We start from the raw sequence: 23,899 nt of genomic DNA, 5'->3' as shown, positions 1-23,899 counted from the left end.
CTCTACCCATGCGACAGCGAGCAGGGGCAACTCACCCAAAGAACCACCAGTGCAAAAAAAGTATTTGAAGACCCTTATTATTGCTTTAATAAATCTGTATTTGCATCCTTTCTGCAAGGACAAGAACCCAGGCTCTCTTGTCCTCTACTCACAGGTCTGACCTCCCTGAAGTCAGCATGCACACTTGCAACAGAGCAAATTAATTAAGTCCACACAGTAATTATCCTTTTCCTGGCTGCTGGTCCCAAGTTGTGTGCTCACTGTTTACAACCCTGGTTTGTAAGATGCAGCAGCTGCTTTAAAGTCAGACAGGTCACAATCAAATCAGAACATCTTTTGTGCTGCCCTCTTCACAATGCTTCTTATGCCAGCTGGGAGACCTCTGTGAGGGCCACAGAGGCCCTCTTGGTCTGATGGAAAAAATGGGACAGGGAGCCCTGCTTCTACTTCTCAATGCTCTAAACATTTCTGTCTCCATTAGGCTGCTATCAACTCCTTGCTGCCCTTCCCAGTCTATCTTCTCTGACACATCCGAGTGGAACATCCCTGGGGTTGTACATGATATCCAAAATTCTTTGTTACCCTCGGGTGGCTGGTTTTCCTACCCTCTTGCAAATCTGGGAAGGGTATAAAACCTTGGAGTTGCTGCAGAAAGAGATCCAGCTTGGCTCTACCAGGAAGGAGACTTGTGCAGTTGTACCACAGGAAAAGCAAGGAGGATGCAGTCTCTGGAAGCCTTGTTACAACCACGTTGGGAGAGGATCATGCTGGAGAGAATCCTGGATTCTGAGGCAGGTCATGGTTTGAGGGGTTGTTCTGCCCTCATCCTCTGCAATCCTCCCCACTCCCACTGCCCTGCAAAGGCAGAGATAAGGAGAGCTGCAGTTGTCCTTGTCCCTCTCACCCATCTGCCCAGCTGGTGAGTCAGTTGGCCTGGACACAACACACATCAGCATCCTTACAGTGGCATGCACATACAAACACACACACTCTCCAATCAATATACTCTGCTCTCCATGTCCACGGTTGGCACTGATTAGGACTTTGGCCCCAGCTACACTGACTCAAACCAGGAAAATGCCAGAAGATGATGCTAGAAAGGAGATAGAACCACCACTGAACTAAGGATGTCCTTGCAGGGTCTTTCTACTGGAACTTGGAACAGGCTTAGCCCTCAGCCAAAAGACTGACTGCATTTTGTGTTGTTGAAGCCACCTTTGCTTTTATGTCTTTTTTAATAGTCTAGGTTTTGTATTCTTTTAATATATATAGCTATAGATACAAAAATAACAAAGATAGGTTTCTCTAGGGATAATTTTTGCAACGTTGGGCTTGTAAAATAAAATATCACAATTACTGCAAATAAAAGGTGAAAAAGTTCAATTTCCTCTCCCCTTTTTACCTCCCCTTTCCCTTCCACCCTGCCTCTCCCACTCCAAATATCCCCATGAGCCTTTTAATTTTTTCCCTTTGTAGTTTTCTTTCTTTGGAAAATGAAACAACCAAATCCAACAAAACAACAACAAAATAAGCCATGTAGCCTCCATCCCTCCTCCCATGAGTGTGCCCACTGTGTTCACACATTCCTTTCAAAGCAAGGCTTTTCACCTCAAAACATTTCTCTGTGGTCCATGGCTATTTGCTTTTCTCTTGCTGGGGCCAGATTTTCACCTGCTGTAAATCAGCATGAATTCGCCTCAAGCCAGTACTCTGCTGCTTTACACCAACAGCATGTTTTGCTGATTTATGCTCACCCTGAAGATCTGGCCCACAATTTTTAACCGTGGAAATGGAAGCATGGACAATAAAAAGGTTCCCAGAAACACACAAGGCAAGCCCCAGATGCTCTTCTCTTGCTGCTCACCCTGCTTCCCTTCACCCCACCCTCATGGTTTGGTGCAGCAGCTCTTTCAGGCCCCGCATTCTCTTGTTCTTCCTTAGCACTTTCTGAAATTGATAAACTCTCAGTAAAAAAAATAAATAAATCGATCTCTCTCTATATGTATATGTATATAACTAAACAGCTGCCACGTAGCAATCACCTGGCTGTCCCTGCCAGCCCCATGGCCTTTTCTTGTCACTATAGTCTCTGGGGTGATGGTCGAGGTCTTGCCCTCAGGCACAACTGTTCCCGTATTGCTTGCACTCTCCCACACCTCTGAGGTACGGTACCAGAATATTTTATATATATATATATATATATATATATATATATATATATATATATATATATATATATATATATATATATATACACACGTGTATATATATTTATAAATTTTTGTTTGCCTGTTTTCTTTTTCTTGCAAATCCTTTAGAATTGCTGCCAGGGAGAAGATAGTGAAACATGCTCCCCTTGCCAGCGGCCGAATGCTCCCTCCCTGCACCTCAGGGAACCCTCATCTGTTCCTCTTGCTGACTCCGTCGCCGACCTCCAGCTCGGAAGGGAGCGCGGAGCTGCGGTCCCCTGTCCCCAGTCTGCTGGGGCCATCTGGCTCCTCTCCTTCTCTGGGGGAGGGGGTATCCTTGCAGAAGTCCGTCACCCAGGAGGGCATCGAGAGGAAGCCCCGAGGGTCAACGGTGTAGAAGGACTTGGCGTGGTGAGCGGCGGGGCGGCGGGGCGAGGGGCTGGCGTGGAGGCTGCTGGTGCTGCTGCACTTCTTCACCATGGTCAGCCCCCGTGGGGGCGGCGAGAAGAGCGAGGTCAGTGAGAGGCTGCTGAGCGTCTCCGACGGCTCGCTGTTGTTGCCACCCCCGCGCAGGCTGCTGCCCGCCCCCTCCTCATCCGAAGGGTCCATGGAGTCGTGGTGGGTGCAGCCGGGGCTGGTGCTGCCGCCGCTGCTGTGGCTGCGCTGGTGGCGGCGCAGGCTCCGCAGGTTGAAGAGCCCCCGGCCCTGCAGGCTCCGGCGGCGAGAGGCGGGGGACAGGGGGACTGCCAGGGGTCTTTGGCTGCCCGCCGCCGGCACGGGGCACAGGGCCACCGGTAGGTCCAGAGTACACTGCGGAGAGTCGCTGAGGTTGAGGCTGTTGTCCTCCAGCATGGGCTGCAAGCTCCCGGCCGAGCTGCTGCTCCGGCTGTCCAGCGACGTGTCGCTCTCGGGGGCCTGGGGGAGAGGGAGCACGAAAACACAGTTCGCAGGAAGGAGATGGGCAGTGGACAAGAGACTTTGCCGTACTCGTTTTGGGGATACTTTGGGGTGTGAAAATAAGCCATGATTACAGAAAGGGGAAAAATTCCATTCCTCTCTCTCTGCTGGGGAAGGGAGCCACAAACTAACCAATGCTACAAAGCACTAGCCATGCAGCCTGCCATGGGGATTTCCTTCTGGGTAAGGAGGAGGAAAGGTTTCGTTATTTTGAGCTAATTTCATTCTCTTCAGGATGAATCTACCCCTCCGATGTCAAGTGCTCCACCAAAGGGAAGGGATGCTGGGTCTCTGAGCCCTGCAGCACCCACCACTACACTCTCCTTGAGCACTGATGGTCCAGGAGGCAGCAGAGCAAAAGTTCCCTGTGGGTCCTCCCTCTTGGCTTCCCTATAAACCTGCCACACAGATTGTGGACACATCTATCAGCTGGACAGGAATCAAAGGACGTCTGTATAGACCTCCTCTCATTTAAAAAAATCAGCAATATCTGGGGAGAGAAAAGAGGCCCTATGGTTCTTTTGACCAGTACTAGCAGCAACTACCCTTTCATTTGGGGTAGAAAGGTGGGGTCCCCTTAGCAGGAAGAGGAAACAGCTTTAATTTCCTTGTATCAGGGCTCATCTAGTTAAGCTGCATTTCTAGGAAACTGGTCTGCACTATGCGATCATCACTGGGACACTGCACTGGGAATGATGCATGTAGGAAAGGAAGCAGTCTCCATAGTTACTCAATATAGTCTTTGTCAAATATTCAGAAACTTACTAATTTCTCCTTTACAACAATTCAGTACTTTTGTCCCAGTGGTGTGCCAGCTACAGGGCTCTACTTGTGTCTTAACCTAAATCAGAAATTTCAACACTGCAACAACTCAGTCTCAGACCAAGGTTAAATTTATCCTTGGTGAATTTATACACATTTGTATTGTGCTAACAGTGTTTGTCTTACATAGCGGATTTTATTTTTTTAGTTTGTCTGGAATAGAGTGCCCCTGTTCATGTTCTTGGACTTTCTTCCAAGAACAATAGTAGGGATCTCTACTAGGCTTTCATCTCTGCATCTTCTGCACTTCAGAGACACCTGATATCCCCCCAGTGCTTTTATTCTTCTCTTTTGTTGGTGAGAAATAGCTGCCTTTTCAGAAAGAGATGGCACCTTTCTGGGGTGGGAGAGTTAAGTGGGCAGGGCAAAACAGTGAGCTAAGGGACACAGTGGGTAAACAGGGCACTAAGGGATGTGGAGGATGCAGGTGGGAAGAAGCCTGTTCCTACCAAGAGGGTGCATGATTTGGAGTCACAGTGTTAAAAGGACCCGAGGATGCTGTGCAGCTGTCACCTCCCTGGCCCACAGCCATGGCTGCTCTGCGTGCAGGTATCTGCAGTTACCCACTGCCAGGGACCCAGGGGGGAGCTACAGTGATGTGATTTCATCCTCATGTGAGGCCCCCTGCAGCTGTCAAACTGTTTGTTGATCCAAAGCAGAAGAACAAATGACTTCACAGGGTGAGAGCTATCCAACACCACTTCGTTACACTACCCTCTCTCCTCCCTTACCCTCCTGCATTCTGCAGTCCACTGTGCTCCTCCTACAGATCCAGGTTACCAAGCCTGTGACTACAGCTGCCTCTCTCCTTCCTCTGCCCTCCTCCTTGTTCAGCCCCCTCTGTTTGGGTGGGATGTCAAAATTGAGTTTTCCTAGCAGACAGAAGTGGGATTCCTCACCTGATGGAGAAGTGAGCAGTTCACACCTGGAGATCGCAGTGATGCCCACGAGCCTTGCAGAGAGATCTTAGGAAGGTTGTGTGGACACAAGACTTCCTCAGGCCCTGTTTGGGTGGCAGAGATGGCTGGGTGGAAAAAGTCTGTTGGTACAGGTAACAGAGGGGAAGATGCACCTGGAGAGAAGGGGCTAGGAGGGACTGACAGAACATCAAAAGAGAGGGCAAGAGAAGAGAAATAGAAGAAAAAAAAAAAGTTGAAGAGTCCTCTGATTTTATTTTGTGCCTTTGCTGCTGTTACACTGAGCAGAGTCTCAGGTCCAGTGAACAAATGATATTCAGGAACATGCACTCGTGGCCAAGAAGCCTCAGTCTGGTGTTTAGATTAAGGATCCCACTTTTTGCACAAAAACCTGCACCAGACCAGGAAGACCTAACACAGCTCAGAGCCATAAGGCAGCAGGCTAGCTCTGCTGTTACTATCACAGAGAAATGCTGAGCTGTAATGCCTTGATTCAAGTATGTCACTGCCAGAGGACATTCATCCCAGATCCTGCAAGGCAAGGGATTAAGGGAGATAAATTAAGTGATGGTTTGGGGAAAGCTGGGGACCACAGGAGACATGGGCATGCTCAAGAGTAGAACTGGAGCACTTCCACGAAGGGCAGACATATATTACATGTTCCCTGAACCTTTACTTGGTCTCAGGAGGCAGCAGTGTTTTTCTGTGCTGAGTGAGCACAGTTCATCCATCTGGCACGTCAGGAGAATCTGTGCCCGCTCTTTTCTGACCATGCATGGGTGCATCACTCCAAATGGGGATCAGCACATCCACAATATTTCAGAGTCATATCTGAGGGAAGATATAAAAACTAGCAACAAAGATGAAGGAACTGCTCCTCTCCCCATTCCTGAAGCAAGTTAACAAACTGAAAGCTAATTCTTGGTTAGTGTAACCCCAAGTCACATTCTCCCTCCTCTCTCTCCCCCTGGCAGAGGTAAAGCAGGGGAAAAACAGAGCTGGACCAACCCACAGTTTCGCAGACCTGGGGCATGAGAGCCCTGCTCACCTTTGGTACTTTCATGCTTTAGCCAAGACTGAACTGAGTTGAAAGAAGTATTCTCCATTTCACATAGGTAACTGTCTGGGTTTGCAGAGCCATCCTCGTTGGATGCTGGAAGCAGGCATTGCCCCAGATTGTCTGCCTCAGTGGAGTCAGGATTGTCCTGGGCTTCCTGCTGGAAAAAATAAGTGAGGACAAAGTCTTGGGAAATCTAATGGAAGATGATAGAGCAAACTTTTCAAAGCCTCAAGAAGAACTGATTTTGATAATAACTTCAAGCTAGCTAAGATATGCTCAATTTTCCAGCCCAAAACACCTTTGGACTAATTCAAAGGAAGTTACTAACTGTAGTGAAGAGAACTTTCAAATACGCGTATTCTTTTGTTCTCAAATCCTACTCCATAGTATGTCTCTATGGAGAAACTCTTGAAAAATGACCAGAATTGTATTCCTCAGCAGGGACACCTGGATGAATACAGAGCACCTGAAATTAGCAGGGGCATAAGTACAGCACATGGTGTAAGATACCCATGGCTGTCTGAGGCTAACCTTGATCTCCTTAGGATTCAGCTGAGCAGAGTTTTGATTGTCTGACTCATCTCCTAGAAGGATGGAAGAGGACTTGTCTGAGTTGAGGGATAACACTTCCATTTCAGCCAGCTGGACCTGCAGGAAGGGAAAGGAGCTATCACAGGTCATACCTGGCATTCACATTTCAAGCAGTCATACTGTTGATGGTGGATAAGTGAGAGCCTGTAGACCCAAGATCAGTTTTAGGTTATCTTCCTTGGATATATTAGGAACTGCCTAACCCAGACCTGGGCTGGGCAGGAGAATTCACTTTTTAAGAAAGGTTGAATATATGATCTGCAAGCAGGCTGCTACCAGTTCATGCTCCTCTAGTGTCAGAACTGGAGGAACAAGTCCTGTATCTGTCACAGCGATACAGCTGGCCCAAGGCCCTGAAAGTAAAGCCAGGCAGGCAGAGGGGTCCCTCAGGCTGATGACAGGGCAGCCAGCTCTGCTGAGGGATGAGGAGTGGACCCCTCTTTCTGAAGTCACCACAGACAGCCCTGCTTAAACATGAAAGTGCTTTCATTCCAGGGAAAGTCATGCCTTTTGCAGTCCATGCCAGTATCATGCTTTTCATATTCTCTTACCTTCATTACTGAAACCCTGTTTCTCTCCAGCTTTCCTGCATCTTGCCTTTCCCCTTTCCTCTAACCTACCCAAGATTTTACCTAACACTGTCTTCCATTCTGTTCTCCATCTCTAAACTCAGCCCTCCCACACACCACACTTGAGCTCTCTTGCTTTCTGAAAGCAAGTCTGATCACTGCATCTCTCTCATTTTTGTGCTTCAGCTCTGCTCCAGTCCCATGCCTGACCTTGCTTCATCTGGCTTGTTTCATACCACATGTTCCCCTCTCCCATCCTCTTTCCTCCAAGCTTTTAAATCTCCTCTGCCTAACAACTCTTTCTCACAATTCCTGAAAAGCATCTTTTTCTACCAGCCTAACTGGTTACACTATCCCTCCTGTGCTTGGATTTCCATCACTGGTCTCTAGAGTGCCCCAGGTTTGCACCACTAGCAACTAACTCTTGAGAGCTGTATTCCAGGTTGTCTCAGTCAGGACAGCTTCTGGCCATGTGTTTGTGTTTGCAAGAGGCAGCTACAGCCTTGCGCCATGACAGCAGGTGAAATATTTGGAGAGATGACTTTCGAGCTGGAAGTTTAGTGGCTTGGGCCAATGCCAGAGACTGAAAGAGGTCTCCATCTGAGGGATAATGCACTTTAAACAAACAGAATGGAAAACTAGAGCTGGATTTAAATAAAGTGGACAAATGACATCCTTATTTGAGCTGTTAGTCTGACACAGGAACATGGTGCTGTTCAACCATGGAGAAAGCCCAAAACCAACAACCATTCCTCAGAGCACAAATGCACAGAGAGCCCACAATGAACTTATGCCAGGGATGCTACACAACCACCAGTCAGCAACAACTTGTGTGGAGAGGCACAGTCTTCATTCAGTCCCACTTAATGTGTGTACTCATCTATTGCTCTCCCAAGTGCTTGTGACACCATAACAGCCTTACAGTTGTGCCGTAGAGATGCAAGCATGACATGGTAACATCTGTGACTACCTTTGCCATCCATAAAAAAGGATTTCAACAAAAGCCAGAACAATCTGTTTGTCACTGAACCACTTGCTTGAAAATTCTGACCACCCTAGGATCTACACAAAACCCACAATTGACAAAGTCATGACTAAATAAAGTGCAGGTGTGGAAACACATTGCACTGGTAATCACTTGACAAACTCCTACCATGGCTAAACACACTTCAGTCATCCATATACAGATAGCTGTCAACCATCCCAAGAGAGAAAGGATAGAAATGACAAGAGAAGAGTTTAGCACCATGAAAAAAGAAGGTTTTGTTCTTTTTGCTTCCCTTACAGTAGAATATTTTAAAATCTGCTGACTAAAGATAAGGAACAAAAACATATTTTAAATTGCAGTGGGGAGAGAAGGGGCTGTTCACTAGACACCAATCCATGAAACCTGCCAGGAACATCAGCCTGAGATACTGAACCATGCACACATATCCCTTAGAATACAACTACTTGCAGATATATCTTTAAAAACAGACCCATGATTACAAAAATCCTTAATTGTAAAAATAATTAGTTTGAAAATAAAGTATCAGGAGTGTAATTGGGAAAGGCACTGAGCACTTCTGCTCAGTGCCACAAAAGGCTTAGCACACAATTATGAGTTTGAGCATATGTTTAAATGTTGTGTCCATCCACTGTGCTCAGCATCTTCATGAACTAAACTACCAATGAAATTGGAGGCGACATTTTTTGCCTAATATGTGATTTTTGTCAGAAGGGCAGTTTAAGGCTGATAGGGTGGACAGCACGCATATTGTTTTTTTCTAACACGCACTTAAGAGGACTACATAAATAATTTTGCCTATGTAACTTGCTGTTAATTATTTCTGGGGCTGTACAATTCAGTCTGTGAACAATACTCATTTGGATATGTTGATGTACCAGAGTACACTCTAATTTAATGACTGTGGGCATTGCTGATGTTACCTATGACTCCATATAGTGCTCTACCATTGAAATTTCCTCAATTTTTTTTTCTATTTTGAAATACAAAGAGAAGGTCATGATCAATCCTGGCTTAAAATCCTAAGGTATAGTTTTGACTCATATGATCCAAACTGAAACATCTGTATTTTATTACTTAACTCATTCTTGCATACATAATTTCTTTTCAGTTCCACATTTTAGATGTGCTGAAATACCAAATTTGAAAGTAATTTATGGGTCTATAACAGCCATTAGAAAGTATGATCTAAGAAAAATTCTTCAGTTGTGATAACTACATCAAATTCTTTGCTCTGGCTTCGGGTTGCATTTGAAGATTTTCCTATCTAGTTTCTTTGCTGGAAAGGTAAGAAAATGGGTTGTTGTCTTCATTTGTAGGCAGGATACTGAAGACTATCTGTGAGGTTTTAAAATGTAGCAAACTAGCTGCAAATGACTTGAGGGCAATCATTCTGGAATGCTGTAGATCTCATTTGCTGAGAAAGCACCAACTGCTGAACATAAAGACTTCAGTAAAGCAATGGAAATTGCAGCTAATTGAAAACTAGTTATTTGGTTGCATTAATGCAGAATTCATTTGTGAAGTGTCTCAATAGCAATAAACTACAGCAATGTTTGCATTTTAATACTTTCAAAAGGAAGCAATGGGGAAAAGCAGCTGAGAAGCTGAAAAATACCAGAGCGTCAGAACCAGGCATCTGAGACCAAACAAAATATTGCTTTCTTCAAACTTGAATAGAATTATCTGCCAATAAGAGCTCTTTCCCAAAGTTTCCTTGTTTCTTTATAACCTATAACAACATATCGAGTCAGTTGTGGGGAAGGAGAGGGTGAAGTTTAGCACTGATGTACCAATTTACTGTCAAAAGAGTCACACTACTGCTACAAGTCTGAAAACACAAAATCAGAGCACCTACATACAATAAAATTATTTCAGAACTAAATTAGTTCTGCTACTCACCTAACCCTTCCCAAACTATCTTGCTGCTTGAGTAATACAACCTGAAAAGACTAATTGCTTAGGAAGGAGTTTTCCAAAGCATCTACCAACTTTAGTAGCTCAAGTGCAACCCATTTAGTCCTGTTCTTAGCAACAACCCATTTTTTAGCTAACAAACTTTCTTTCTCAGTGGGCCCATTTTTATTTAGTTTTTGCTCAAACTAATTAACGGGTTTTCACCACAAACCAATCCTTACTCACAGACATGACTGTTGAATCAACAAAGCATTTAAACATGTGCTTAATTGATCAACCTCAAAAGGGAATAAGCAAGCACATGCTTAAAATGAGGACAAAACACAAGCTTAAATCTCCCACTGAATTGCTCCTGAGTGGTCCCATTGGGGTGAGATCCTTAGAGTCCTCTATCCAACACGACCCTGAACCTAGACTTTTCTTGCAGAATTGGACAAAACAAGAGCTGCCAAGGGATGCCTTCATAGTCATTTCTCTACAGGTTATTCTGTCCCTCCTAACCCGTGTCCTGTCATGTCTCACTTTTCCACCACCTCAAACATCCATGTGTGGCTGAGGAGGGCAGGCCTGTACTAGAGGCAGTACCAGCACTTCACAACAAACACAGGTCAACAAGCTCTACTGTCTACACAATCTACAGTGAGGAGCACACATGGGACGACCTGCGGGCACGTGGGTGTGGGTGTGCAGGTCTGGGGGGAAGAGTCCCCTCACACATCCTCGTACGCAGGTTACCTCTTGCTTGTCATGGTTACACTTCTCGCACATGGCCGGCGAGGAGTAATGATGGAAGACGGAGCCCGATAGGTTATCGATGATCATTAACTCCCCGTCGAAGGAGTCCTTAATAATTAAAGAGACACTGTCCAGCCATAAGTTCTCCTAGGGGACAAGAAAGGGGGGAGGATGGGAGAGATCATTTTAAGAATGTCGAGTTTTTTGCTTTCAATTTTCATGTGAATGTGGGGCTGGGTTCTCCACCCTGACTCATCTGGAGAAGCATCTTGTTCTGCAGGTACTTGCACAGGGTCACTGGGGGAAACATTTGCTCCACAGGTTGTGTAAAGGTGCCAGAGTTCAATGAAAAAAAAAAAAATAAGGAGGGATAGTCTTCACTCACTTTCAGTGCTCACGTCTCCCTTCCAGCTCTGCTAGAGTCACTCACTCTGGATCTGCCATTTCTCCTGCACTCTTCTCCTGAGCTCTCCTCTCAAATTTGCTCTTGTCATACCTTTAGCTGATCTGCTCCATCCCTCCTCTGCTGGCCCTCAGGTTCCTACACCATGATGACAATGAACAGGACACACTGCTGTCATAGCCTTGTCCCTACATGATCCTATCAACTCAAAAGTCTACTGCTGAAAGCAAACCTTTCACCCTGAGATAGAAGACTCAGCTACTGCTAAGCCCTCAATCATCTGAGCTGCCCAGCTAATGCCCACAGCTCCTTGCTGCAGAATGGTTAGTAAGTTCAAAGGTGTACTCACCTGGGCTGGAGAGTAACATCTCATGCACAGATGTCCTTCAGGATCTGTTCTACCACCACCTCCTCCTGTTCCTGCTCCTTTTCCCTGTCCTGAATTTGGAGAGCCTGACTTGTGGGAGCACATCCCGTGAGTAATTTCCATCTCAAGCTCAGCATCCATCTCTGCATCCTCCTGGGCCTCCTTGTTGCTGTCGTCAAGATGTTTCATGAGCACAGCTACCACCACATTGATGAGGACAAACTGGGCTGTGAGCACAAAGCTGACAAAGTACAGTGGGGAGATGAACTGCAGGTTGCTGAGACAGCTCCGGTCATCGTGGCTGCAGTCACGCAAGGTATCCTTGAGGGGAAGTTGGGATTGAAAGGGAACGATGGAAGGAAGGAAAGACTAAAGTAAGAACAGAAGCTTGGCTTTTCTCTCTGTCAAAAAACACTGATGCCAATGGAAAGAACAAGGCAAAAACTTCTATCACCCCAAACCTTTTGGCATAATGAGGTCCCCAAAGAATCTGGGACACACTCTGTTCATATGCTGTTTGCTACAGAGCAAAACCATCCAAAGGCATATGAAGCAAACTTTCAGATTATGATGTGTTGCTGCTACCGTAGCCCCACACATGTGAACAAGGCCAAAAATGAGCAGGCTGGCACTGCCTTCTCCCACCTATTCTCAAAAGCACCATATGTAATGAAGGAACTTTTCTTTCTCCATGTCCTCCAAACGAAGTATTTATGTTGTACTTTCCTGGTAGCTCTGCAGATGAGTGTCATGTCCAACACACATGTCCTGTGCTCAGATTTGATAACAGTCCTGACTACAGCGGATATTCCCTCTTAGCCTAAATGATTTTCTTGTTCCTCTCAAGGAAAATTGGCATTTTTCTCATTCAGATGTCTCTAGGACTAGGTGAACCCAAGGTGTGAGTGACCATGGTGGGGAGAGAGACTCTGGACCAAGCAGGGATCTTATCTAGCAACCCAGTTTCTGTGTTCTGTTCCACTTCCCTCTGCTAGCCCAAGCTCTGCTGAACAGACCCACACATCAGAATTTCTCTTTCCCCATAAGTAGGAGATCTTTGCCTCCAAGTCCCAGTTACCTTCATGATTCCATTCCAGTTGTCACCTGTGGACACCTGGAAAAGTGTGAGGAAGGCCATCCCAAAGTTCTCAAAGGTGGCATGGCGACTCATGCCCTCACAGGGGTTCTCATCGTTGCACACTGAAAAACAAGGGGAGTGCAACACTCAGGGGAGGACACTCTACCAGTCCTGAGATCAACAATATGAACTCACAACCTGAAGACCTCAGGTAATGGATGGTATCAGCACGCTGCCCAGTAGTTGGCTGTTGGCCATCAATATGGAAAAATCCCTGATGGCCCAGCCCCAGGATATCAGGCAGTGTAACTGTTGCTCACGGGGATCCTCCCAGCGTGTCATTGGGCTGCCTTTCTTCTTGATCAATATTGCTTGGCAAGAGATGTAAAGAAACTTTTACAATTTTTTTTCTTGTCATCTTGAAGGCAATGTCAGGGACAGAGTGCAGGAAAAGCAAATGTTTAAGAATGTAAGAGAAAACGGAGGCTGCTTTTATTTTGTTAGGCTGTTAGGACAACAACAGTTTAGAGTGAAAATCCTCTTACATCAATTACGCATAAGGGAGAATAAAGTCCATCAAATAATTCAGTCCCTTTATTGAAGAGTTCTGATTTAGAGAAACCTCAACCAGCTCACATTGAAGCATGGTCTGCTTGAGACTTACCCAGTTTTCCAAAGAGCTCCACTCCTAGTGCAGCATAGATGAAAAAGAGGAGCATGAAAAGGAGTCCAAGGTTTCCCACCTGAAAGCAAACAGCACTGTCAGCCTATTCCAAAGCCTGTTTCATCTGTACAGAAAATGTTTCTACATTTCCAAGTCTAAAGAGAATAGCAGTGAAATCCCAGTGTACAAGTGCAACCAAACAATTGCTCAACACTTGAGAACTGTTCAGTGATGGCTCCAGTTGCCATCATGGCTGGGGAGGAGCAGGCAGGTGGAAAAAGAAGGCATGGAAAAATTAAGGACTTTACAGGTTTTCTGAAACACTAAACAGTTTCTGGTCTAAATGCATGTGGTCACTGGGCCTACATTAGGATCATCACTTTGGGAATCTAATTTAGTCATTGCAACTGCTGTGCTATCCAAATTCAGGACAGAAATAAATTATTCAGCCCACCCACTCCCCTGAACTGTCACATCCTGGCTCTCTACATACTCACTGGAAGGAATTATTTCTGATGACTAAATTAGACAACATAGTAAATGCTGTGAAAACACAGAGCTGAGTCTGTGTCTACAGGATGTTAAGAAAAGGAAGGTAATAAAATATAGCTAAGGACTACATTTCCAAAGGGCTCTTTAAAATCAAAGCTCTATTCACTATTAAGAATTGCTGCAGTGTAACAGAGAGAGGAAGGGAATGGAAACAGGGTTGAATTGAAACTGAAGATGCCTTGTATGCCATTAGCAAGCCAAAATCCCTGATTTGAGTCTGTGCTCTAGGAACAAAATGAGAAAGGTCAGGAAGAGGATAGTGCAAGGGAAAGGACAGCGTATTTTAAACTACTTCTGTGGAAGCCTAGGAATTACCTGGGACAGATGAAAGTTTAGCCCAGGTTCCCTACACGGAGGGAATAAACCTGAGACCTTGGGAGGTGGGACATTAGGAAGATGCTAATAGAGTAAGTCCCATTAGTTCAAGACCTTAGACCTATAAGATCAAGCCCCAGCCCTGTAACCAAGTTTGGACACCGACCCCCAGGTAAAACCCAATAAAATGCCAGACTAACCATACCCCTGGTCTTTGGATGCTGCCTGTGGTGAGATGCATTAAAATCAGATCTCTGAGTTATCCATCATACCCATCTTGTTTATTAGCCACGTGCAACCCAGCCAAACCAGGATTGGGGTCACAGGGAATTCTCCCCCTCGCGACATACTTCTTTTGGCAAAGCCAATAAATTTGGAGAATAATATTACAGATTATTCAATTGTCCCTCAAAGACACGGTATATAAATATAGAGACTAAATTCATTCTTTTAATGCTGAAACCGGTGGATTTTAGACTTTTCAGTTCAGATTTTTACACAACTCTAAGTATGGAAGGATTTTTTTATCCCTGCTACATAGCTTTATTAAACAAAGCCAACCTGTTCTAGGAGGTAGCAAAAACCAGTCAATATGAAGTCATAGACTTTGATGCTGGAGGAATTGACTAGTGCTTGTTATTATCTTCCAGGGAATACCTAGAGAACAAACTTTCAGACATCTGCTTGCTTTGAGGCGGGTATTACTGACCTCTAAAAGACCTGGCCCACAGACTTTGTTAGCAAAGGAGCTGTAGGCAAATGGGAGACAGAAAAATCATAAATGAGAAAGTGTGGAAGAATATACCTATGGTTTGTGGCTGGGAACAGAAACAGAGACTCACAGGTCCCAGCTGTGCTCTTTGCCATCTTACGCAAAACACTTAACTGTCTGATGACTCCGTTTCTCTGTCTACATGATAGGGATATGAATATTTCCTCCTCTCTTATTTATTATCTACGTTTTGGGGGTAGAAGTTGAATCTCATAATTTAAGTGCAAATATATTGCAGAATCCTCTTACCAACAGTTTCTGGATACTACTTGCTCCAGCTCTTAATATCTGTGTGCATTTATTGGGCTTTCAGAATAAACATGCCACAGATATGCAGAAGCTGGATCTGAAGACCTGCTCTGTTCCTCGTCCTTGCCTGAGAAAAATCATCTGTTGTTGCTCCTGGAATGGAAAAGAGCAAGGTGCAAAGAAGCTGCACTGAGCCAGTCTGTGGCAGCAGAGCCAGAACTAATTAAAATTTACATTCTAGATCTGCCTGCACATCCTTCATCTCCCCCTTCCTTCTATTGTCCAGTGTATCACAGCCCACAACTATCCTGAATGATGTTGTATATGCTACACATGTATTATTAATATTGTTGTTATTACTTTTATTATAATAAACCACAAATAATTGTTGTTAAATAAAAAGCATGGGAGATCAAACAGAGCTCAGGATCCATAAAAGATCACAGTTTCCTTTTCACTTTTGTGCCATCATATTCCTCTAATTCAGATTGACATTTATTGTCACCAACACCAGAAGTAAATTCCCTGGGTAACTATTCATGCTGTTTTCAGACTGATTCCCAGCTCATCATCACTCACCAGCACTAGCACATTAGCTGATAAATCAACTGACAAATGCCTGTGCATTTTGATATCACGCAGTAGAGTTGCCTTCTCAGGGACTGCCAAGGGACTGGTCTGATGTATGATCTGTAGAGCCACTTGGTGCCATTACTCCTTGCTTAACAATTCTCCCTCAACAATCCAAAAGGAAGGGGGCTAGACTCCCTGACGGCTCATCCATCACGGAGGATGCTCACAGTGGGCTAGAAGCCTGTTTAAAGCACCGTGTCAGCATCTCGTTAGGGAGCAGCTGCCACTCACAGCTCATGAGATCCTTCTGTCTCCATGTCTTGCGGCAGACACTTAACTGCTGGATGTGTGAGCCACAACAGAGCGTGTCACTGCTTCTCATGCATAAGAAACTCAGAAACACAAAGGGATCCAGGAGGAGAAAAGAAGAAAAAGTAGGAAGGGGGAAGCACTAGCTAAGAAAAGGAGTGATGAGAGCGCAAATGAAAGAGAAGGGGGGGGGGGGGAAAGGGGGCATATTCAGGGAAGGGCAAAGTGCAGTGACAGAAAGATTTCCTTTCCTCCTGAAATAGCATCCATTCACTCTTCCCTTCTATGGAGAGAGGTGAAAGGAGCCATGGACTAGTTGCAAACAGTTAGACACTGGCTAGACATCATGGGAAGAAATCTACCTTTATTCAGGAGTCAAACCTCATTTCTTTCACATGCTGGAGAAGAGAGATGCAAGGTGAGCTGTAACCCCATGAATGACATGAGAACTTGGACATGACCTTCAGGCAGTTGCCTGCATACCACAGTAGACACCATCTCTGAGACTCCACAAGAATCAACCCTTTGGAAAAAAAGAACAGAAGAGGAGAGTCTTTTGGGAAGATGTTTTACCTGTGGCAGGGCTTGAACAACTGTATCCAGCAGCGCTCGCATTCCAGTGGCCATCTTCAGTAGCTTCAGGACTGCCACAACAAGCACAAGAGAAGTGTCAGTCAGACTGAACTCAGAGGCATCCTTTGTGTGACTAATGACAGTAGCACAAGACAGATGTCCTGTCTCTCCTTGCCGTAGAAAAATGGGGCTTTCTCCTCATTCCTCTTCTTGCTTTTGATGGTACAACCCCAATTGTTCCTTTTCCTCAAGTTCATATCCCTTTTACTAAATATTTTGTTTCCGGCACCCATGTCTGTTGGGCTGCTCGTGCTTTACCCAGACACTCTAGCCACATGCTTTTTCCCAGTAATGTGTATCCTAATTGTCCTTCCGCTTTGATTTTTCCTTCCATCACTTTCTCTTTCTTCAGCCATCACTGTTATGCCATCTAGGCACATCTTGGCCACCGCCTTACCTGTGCAAATTTCAATCTGCTTGGTGGCCTCTGCTCCCCACACCACTACTATAGTTGCCCCAGAAATGAGTAACAGAGAAAGTTCAGCTCTCACACAACCTGAAAGATCACCCTCCCAGTGCTTCGCCTCCCAGGGAACCAGAAAGCCTGAGTTTCTAGGGTGTCCTAGATCCTAGAATCCCTGCTGGGATGTGATGAAGGACACCCCAGAGGCTCCTCAAGGGCTGGAGATAGGGCAAGCTCACGACTCTACAGCCACTGCTCCATGAATCATGGCACCAAGTTGCACTCCATGGCCACATACATCCCTACTCTGGCCAGTGTCTCTCTCACCCCGGGCAATACGCAGCACCCTCATGATCCGGATAATAGTGGGGTTAATTGGGAGAGCAGCGTTGATCTCAATCTCTTCCAATGTGATGCCCATGACAGACAGCAGCACAATGGCCAGGTCTAGCTGGTTCCACCTTTAGAAGAAAAATTGAAGAGAAAAAAAAAGATAGTTTTTCCATTTTCCAGAGAAAGGTACTTGTCTCCACTTCACCCTAAACATTTCCTTATGTATGAGTTCAAGGCCCACTCTGAGTCAGCCTATCTGGGATTTTCCAGAGAAATACAGACTCACTTTGCACACACCCTGAGCAGCCAGAGGCAAGCCAGCCTGATTTGAAAGCATGTAGCTGTGTAACTATGGTGCTATGCTTTGACTAATGGGCTCAGCTTTTTATGGCCTTACTACCTTGAATCAACTATATGTTCTGCATCAGCATGCTCATTGTTTGCCTCAAGGACAGGAAAAAGAGGTCTCTCTCTAACCTTATCTCCTTTGCTTTCTAGCCTAACCAGCAGACTCCAGCCAAGAGGCAATTTTTGGACAACTCTTGCTATTGTCTAGGCATTGCAGCTTGTGGAGGATGAGGTTGGGTCCATGCAGTGCAGAGCTGGGAGGCAGTCAGAGCACTCTGCCACCACTTCACAGTCTAGATAGGGCACCATCCCCAAACCTCTACCCCAAACCCAGCTGTCCCACAGCCACAGCTGACAGCTGTCTGCTCACCTGTCTTTGAAGAATCGTCGCAGACCAAATGCCACCAGCTTGAGGACTGCCTCAAACACGAAGACAGTGGTGAACAGGTAGTTACAGTATTTGAGGGCGGTCTCCAGGGACTGCCACAGAAAGAGAGGGAAAAGAATTGAGGCAAAAGCAACATCAAACACATAACCCCACTGTGCGGGGACTCTCCTAAGTGCCAGGAGTTCATCCTGGGGTGGGGAAGCTGTCCCAGGTATTCATTGTGGGGTGGGGAAGCCGGCCTACGCTTCCTACCTACTTGAATGTGGAGGTCACCTACTAAGAGTAACCACCTGCCCCATGCTCTTCTCAGGATCAGTTACTCCTCCTTTCTCCTGTACTGTTCAGCATACTTGGGAGGAGGAGGCCATTGCAAGAGAATCCACAAAATGCCATCAGGCTTTTCTTCTGCCAGTAGCCTGTGCCACCTGAATGACACCTTGTTAATGGCACTGGCATAGCTATCAACCAGGAGTGAGGCACAGAGGTTACTCTGGTTGTGGTTTGAGGTCATCTCTGACCAGAGGAAACCCTGCTGTGCCTTGGTCCGGGGCCAGCACATCACATCTCTGAGCTGTTTGGCTTCTGGCTCTTTTATGTGCAGCTCCTTCACAACCACTAAGAACCAGTGTGAGCAGTGGGCAGCTTTTGGTGGCATTTTGTACTGGAAGGGCTTCAAGTGCTTTGAGAAGATTGTTTAACAGAACCTGACAGCAGGCTGGCTTGGCTGGAGCTGTGTTCCAGGGAAAGGAGCTGAAGAGTAAGAAAGAGGGGTGACTTGTTGAGGAACAAAGATCTGATGTGAAGACACCAACAGATAAAGGTTGAGAGTTGCTGAAATATAAAGCTGGGCACCATCTAGGGCAAGATGAAAGCTGGGCAGTTGGGCAAGGTGGGCAGGAAACAGAGGAGTCCAGCAATAGATTTGAATGAGAACAGATTCAGCTCCTGATCAAAGCCTGAGCTACCTCAGACAATACATTCAGACACCAGAGCTGTCACCTAAACCAAGGGTCTTCTGAAGAGAAAACTGAAATGCCACTGGGCAGACGTCATGATGAATGCTTTGTCTACATATGGAGGTGGAAGGCTCCTTTGATATGAGCAGCATTTTTCCCACCAAAGGCATCTGCAACTTTGCCAGGAACACTAGGAGGTACATGGTCTGTACCCAAGCAAAGTGTAAAACTTATTTGGCCTCCAGGATGCTGTATTTGGAATCACACCCTGCAGGTGAGAGAGGCTCTGCTCAGCACTTTGTCCCTGCATCTTCTCTTATGAATAAAAGGTGGCTTGGTAAAGATGTCCCATCCCATGACATACAACCAGCCACTCTCTCAGTTGTCTCAGCTGAGGCCATATGGCAGGGGAATTGGACTGACATTTGGAAATCTGATGCAAAGCCTGAAGCTCCCAGGACACTGCTGCTTCCACCACTCCTATTAGGATCCAGGGGAAAATAAAAAGCAGAGGAGGCAGCTAAATTTGGGTGACCCACCTATCCACTCACTAATATAAAGCACAGAGATTTAATTGCATCATGCTTTCTAGGAGCTTGATTCTTGCTTAGAGACCTTCTCTCTATTGATTTTAGTGGATAACAAGTATCTGAGTAGGAAGTACCTTTCTGGATGCACATGAAAATCTTCACACAAATTTGCCTACTACAAAGCTAATTTCTACAAAACTTTACACATGAAAATCTTCACAAAAATTTGCCTACTACAAAGCTAATTCCTACAAAACTTTACACATGAAAGTCTTCACACAAATTTGCCTACTACAAAGCTAATTCCTACAAATCTTTAACACTTGGTTTTATAGACACCCAAGCATCCTACTTGTGCTGGTGGGCAGTGGTCACCAGAGAACTGTACCAAAATGACAGTGTCTGGAGGCAAAACTTATCTCCATGATCTCACTCACCACAGGTTGGTTGTAGTGCTCCAAGGACATAGTGACCACGTTGAGGCAGATGATGAAAGTGATGAAGATGTCCAGATAGTGGCTGGTGCAGACCGAATGAATAAGGAGGCGTATGTGGCAGTAGGTAGCATAGTACGGCAAACGCTGCGCCTCTTCAGTGGAAAGAGGGATATCGGCAGAGTTAGGAAGAAATTAGAAGAAAGAGAGAAATGAGTAAGAAACACTGAGGAAGGAGAAGGCATAAGATTGGTAATAGGTATTGAAAGAAAATGGAATGTAGTTGGGAAAGAGAAAAACCAGAAAAGAATAGGTGAAGATAAAGGACATAGGAAGGAGGGGAAAAAATGAAAAAAAAGGAAAGAAGGAAAGAAGAAATGGGGGAAAATACGTAGAAAAAAAGGCAAAGAATGGAACACTAGAAAGAAAATCTGTTAGTCTGTGTTTGTGGGAATGGTGCTAAATCAGCATTTCATGTCTTGACAAATTAAGATCAGTTATGATAAAAGGGAACAGATGCTTCAAGGGAAGGCCCTGGGATGTTATAGGAGAGAAGGGGAAAACTGAAGCAGAGGAAGGGAAAGCATGCCCATAGGCTGTGAATGGAAGTCTGGGTAGTAGGGACGTTTTCCAGGAGCAAGTATGCTTTAGCAATTTTTATCTCAGGGTAACTCAAAACAAGACAGAAACACCAGGAATAGAAGGTTTCCTTCTCCACAGAGGGTGTGGGATCCCAAGGAGTGACATTGCAACACTGGGGTCACGGGGACACAAAACAGGGGTCTTCCTCTTTTTTTTTCCCCTCTTCTATAAATTTGGGTGTAAAAATAAAAAATGGTCTGTCCAGGTTCTTCTTCAACCACCAACTGAGCTGCAGGAAGCCCAGTTGGGACTGTACCCCAAGCACAGGAAGCATATCAATGTGTGCATGCCCCATGCCAACAGTGCCTCTCAGCATGTGCACAGGGGTGTTTTTGGTATGTTATCTCCTAAAGAGCAGGGTGCCAAAACCCTTCCCCAGTGCCTTCCCTGGAGTCTCAGCAGACCTCCTCAGCCACCCCTCTTCCCCAGACCTCCCCAGTGAGGTGTGTGGTGACACAGCAGTGGCGCAGGAAGGAAGGCTTAGAGCACAGCCATGAGTGATGGATTTTGGAGACCAGCCCATTGGGAAAGAAAAAGAAGAGGAAAAGGTTTTTCTCAGAAAACCCTGGCCTACGAACCAACCAAACACTTAGGCTGTGCCTTACTCCTTCGCTTCTTCTCCAAGCGTCGCAGGCGCTTCTCCTCCCGCCGGCGTGCTTCCTCAGCCTCCTGGTGCTGCCGGCACTTGTGGAAGTTCTCCACCACCACCCCCACAAACATGTTGAGCACAAAGAAGCTGACGATGAGGAGAAAGGAGATGAAGTAGAGTAGCATCCAGGGGTTGTTGTTTGTCACTGGCTGGAGTGGGAGGAGAACCGAGGCAGTCATTGTCTTAGCAGTAGAGGAATAAGGATGCAGTGGGCGGCAGCCCAACAGATACTGCTTTACAAGGTATTGAAATAACCATGTGTGGGCCAGGAGGGAGCCAGCATGCCCAGAAAGACACATGACATTATTGCTTCTTCATTACAAATAGACAAAGACCCACTGACACTATCACAGACACCCACAGCATAGCCACAGCTACTCCCCCTGCATGGACTAGACAAGACCATGGACCTGACCCCTTACAAATAGATGAGCAAAGGATTTAGAAGGGGCCTGGAAGGGACTCTTTGTTTGAGGGAGGTATCTGAAGCAGAATGTTAAAGGATGCTTCTGCCTTACGAGCACAAGGAAAGTGAAAAGGCCCTTTCACAATAGAGTCCATGTACCTGCTGGTCAACAGCCACAGCATCGAGTCCATTATACATAATATTGACCCAGCCATCCTTGGAAGCCAGAACAAAGAGGGACATCAGAGCCTGCAACATATAAAGCAAAGCTGACGTGGAGCAGGTGCATCTGGCAGGCAGAAAAAAAATATTGTGGGTTTATGCTCTAACACACACAGCACTGAAATACTCTTCCTGTGTCTCTGCACATATCAAAACCTGCTCCTTCTCTTGTGGAGGACAAGGGAGGGGGTGACAGGAAGCCATGTGCAGCCAGACCCACCAGAGGAGTGAGGTTGTGGAGAGCATCTGCTTCATGGCAGGAGAAAAGAGAAAATCAAGCTCTTTGCCACCACCACTTTTCTTTCCCACTCATCCTGTAAGTGTCATTCTGATACCAACCCACTAGTGACACAGCTTCTGCATGGACACTCATGCCAAATAACTGCTCCTTCTGGCCCAGGCATTGACTTTCAAGGCACTGCATCTGTTCCCCAAGGAGAAGACAAACCCTGTGTTGGGTTCCCATCAGAGGGAGGGGCTGTCGGCAGACTCACCTGTCCCAGGTTGTCGAAGTTGTACTTGTGGTGCACCCACTTGTAGTTGGCTGCCACACAGTCAGAGCGGTTGGTGATGTTCCTGATGTCAACCCCAAGGCAGTGGTAGAACTTGCCCTTGAAAAGCTGCAGGAGGGGAGTGACCCTATCAGGGTCACTTTCCCCACAGGGTTCCCCACACAGTCCCCTATGCTCCCTGGGATGTACAGAAGTTGCCAAGATGCTGCATAGCCTGCAAGACTGCAAGCTACATAGAGCACAACAGGGACACTACCAACACAATGCAGAGCACAGGCTCAACCATTGCAAAGGAGCCAGGACCACCCTTGTAAGCTCACACCTGACTTTTCAGCCTCCTCCATTGCTCCAGGCCAGCAGTGACTGTAAGCCATCTGACTGCCCTCAAAGGCAGCCTTTCTGGGTACAAAGGGAAAAAATTTCTTCTAAGCAGCCCCCTAGAGTAATCTTCCCTCCCTGCTTCCTGCTTACTGAGAGTGCTGATGGGAAAAGAAGATCTCATCTGAGGGTAAAGAACCAGAAAAAAACATCCTCTTCTTCTCATATATATTTTTTTTTCACAAAGCTGCACTGCACTGCTCTGACTCTTCTGCCCAGGGCTCCTTTCCCCATATGGAAGGTACTGGATTGTGCATTCGTACAGATACATGAGAGAAAACTAAGTATAGCACATTCCCTGAGTTGGAAGTAACGCCCACATCCTTGCTCCTCTGCAGCGCAAAAGCCAAAAATAAAGAGGACTAAATTAAAAAATTGAAGAAGTTTGTGGGTGAGTTTAGGGTTCAGAGTGAGGAGGAGAAAGACAGCTGACTGGAGGTAGGGCTCATGTGAGCAGGCACTGACCTGCTTGCCCTGTGCTGTGCCAGCCCTGGGCTCTCCCTCTGACACTGACCCAAACCCTGACCCAGCTGCTGCCAGGTGTGAGTGTTAACTCCTGTCTCTCACATCCAGCAATGCCTGCACTTGCTGAGCATCTACCTGAGCTTGTCAAAGGCTGTGTCATTATGGAGATGACTTGTGGAAGAGGGCAAACACAGAAAATTCACTGGCTTCCTTGTCTCTCCTGCTCTGCTTGGCTGCCTGTGTCCATTATAGGACCTGGAGCTACAGGTGCCCATGGCAATAGGGGGATCAAGGGGGCTACTGTTCGATGGACAGCAGCAACCTACCTGCACACCCAGGATGCCAAAGATGATGAAGAAAGCACAGCAGATGAGGACAATGTTTCCTATGGGCTTGAGGGAAGAAATTAGTGTCTCCACCACCAGCTTTAGACCAGGGGCTCGACTGATGACTCTGGAGAGGAAGAGGAAGGCTGATAAAGGACAGGGCAGGGATGTTTGGCCTAAGCTAAGCATTTTCAGCAGCAGCAGACCCCGGTCTTCCTGTGCAGTGACC

General features: G+C 46.1%; 1 protein-coding gene across 5 annotated transcripts in view; it reads right to left on the bottom strand.

Moving 5' to 3' along the window:
* Positions 1–36: 36 nt before the first annotated feature.
* Positions 37–23,899, bottom strand: part of CACNA1I (calcium voltage-gated channel subunit alpha1 I) — an 88,566-nt gene continuing 64,703 nt past the window's right edge. Inside the window, exons 20-36 of one of the 5 annotated variants that reach the window (XM_066184158.1) lie at positions 23,671–23,797; positions 22,484–22,609; positions 21,927–22,016; positions 21,318–21,510; positions 20,074–20,225; positions 18,133–18,242; positions 17,409–17,542; positions 16,619–16,689; positions 13,276–13,354; positions 12,612–12,733; positions 11,516–11,854; positions 10,764–10,910; positions 6,477–6,593; positions 5,934–6,102; positions 4,868–5,064; positions 2,433–3,104; positions 37–855 (exon numbers count right to left, since the gene is read on the bottom strand). In XM_066184158.1, the coding sequence (XP_066040255.1) occupies positions 823–855; positions 2,433–3,104; positions 4,868–5,064; positions 5,934–6,102; positions 6,477–6,593; positions 10,764–10,910; positions 11,516–11,854; positions 12,612–12,733; positions 13,276–13,354; positions 16,619–16,689; positions 17,409–17,542; positions 18,133–18,242; positions 20,074–20,225; positions 21,318–21,510; positions 21,927–22,016; positions 22,484–22,609; positions 23,671–23,797 (2,878 nt within the window). In that variant the 3' untranslated portion in view covers positions 37–822. Of the gene's footprint in view, positions 856–2,222; positions 3,105–4,867; positions 5,065–5,933; positions 6,103–6,476; positions 6,594–10,763; positions 10,911–11,162; positions 11,305–11,515; positions 11,855–12,611; positions 12,734–13,275; positions 13,355–16,618; positions 16,690–17,408; positions 17,543–18,132; positions 18,243–20,073; positions 20,226–21,317; positions 21,511–21,926; positions 22,017–22,483; positions 22,610–23,670; positions 23,798–23,899 lie in introns of those variants that run through there. The other 4 variants (XM_066184160.1, XM_066184159.1, XM_066184161.1 and 1 more) reach the window with 4 other exon arrangements.

Source organism: Chamaea fasciata, unplaced genomic scaffold (assembly GCF_029207755.1).
Source record: "Chamaea fasciata isolate MVZ Bird 193981 ecotype frontalis unplaced genomic scaffold, bChaFas1.0.hap1 SCAF_5, whole genome shotgun sequence".
Taxonomy (NCBI): domain Eukaryota; kingdom Metazoa; phylum Chordata; class Aves; order Passeriformes; family Sylviidae; genus Chamaea; species Chamaea fasciata.
The sequence above is the reverse complement of the archived record's forward strand: the minus strand, read 5'-3'. Positions and strand labels throughout refer to the sequence as shown.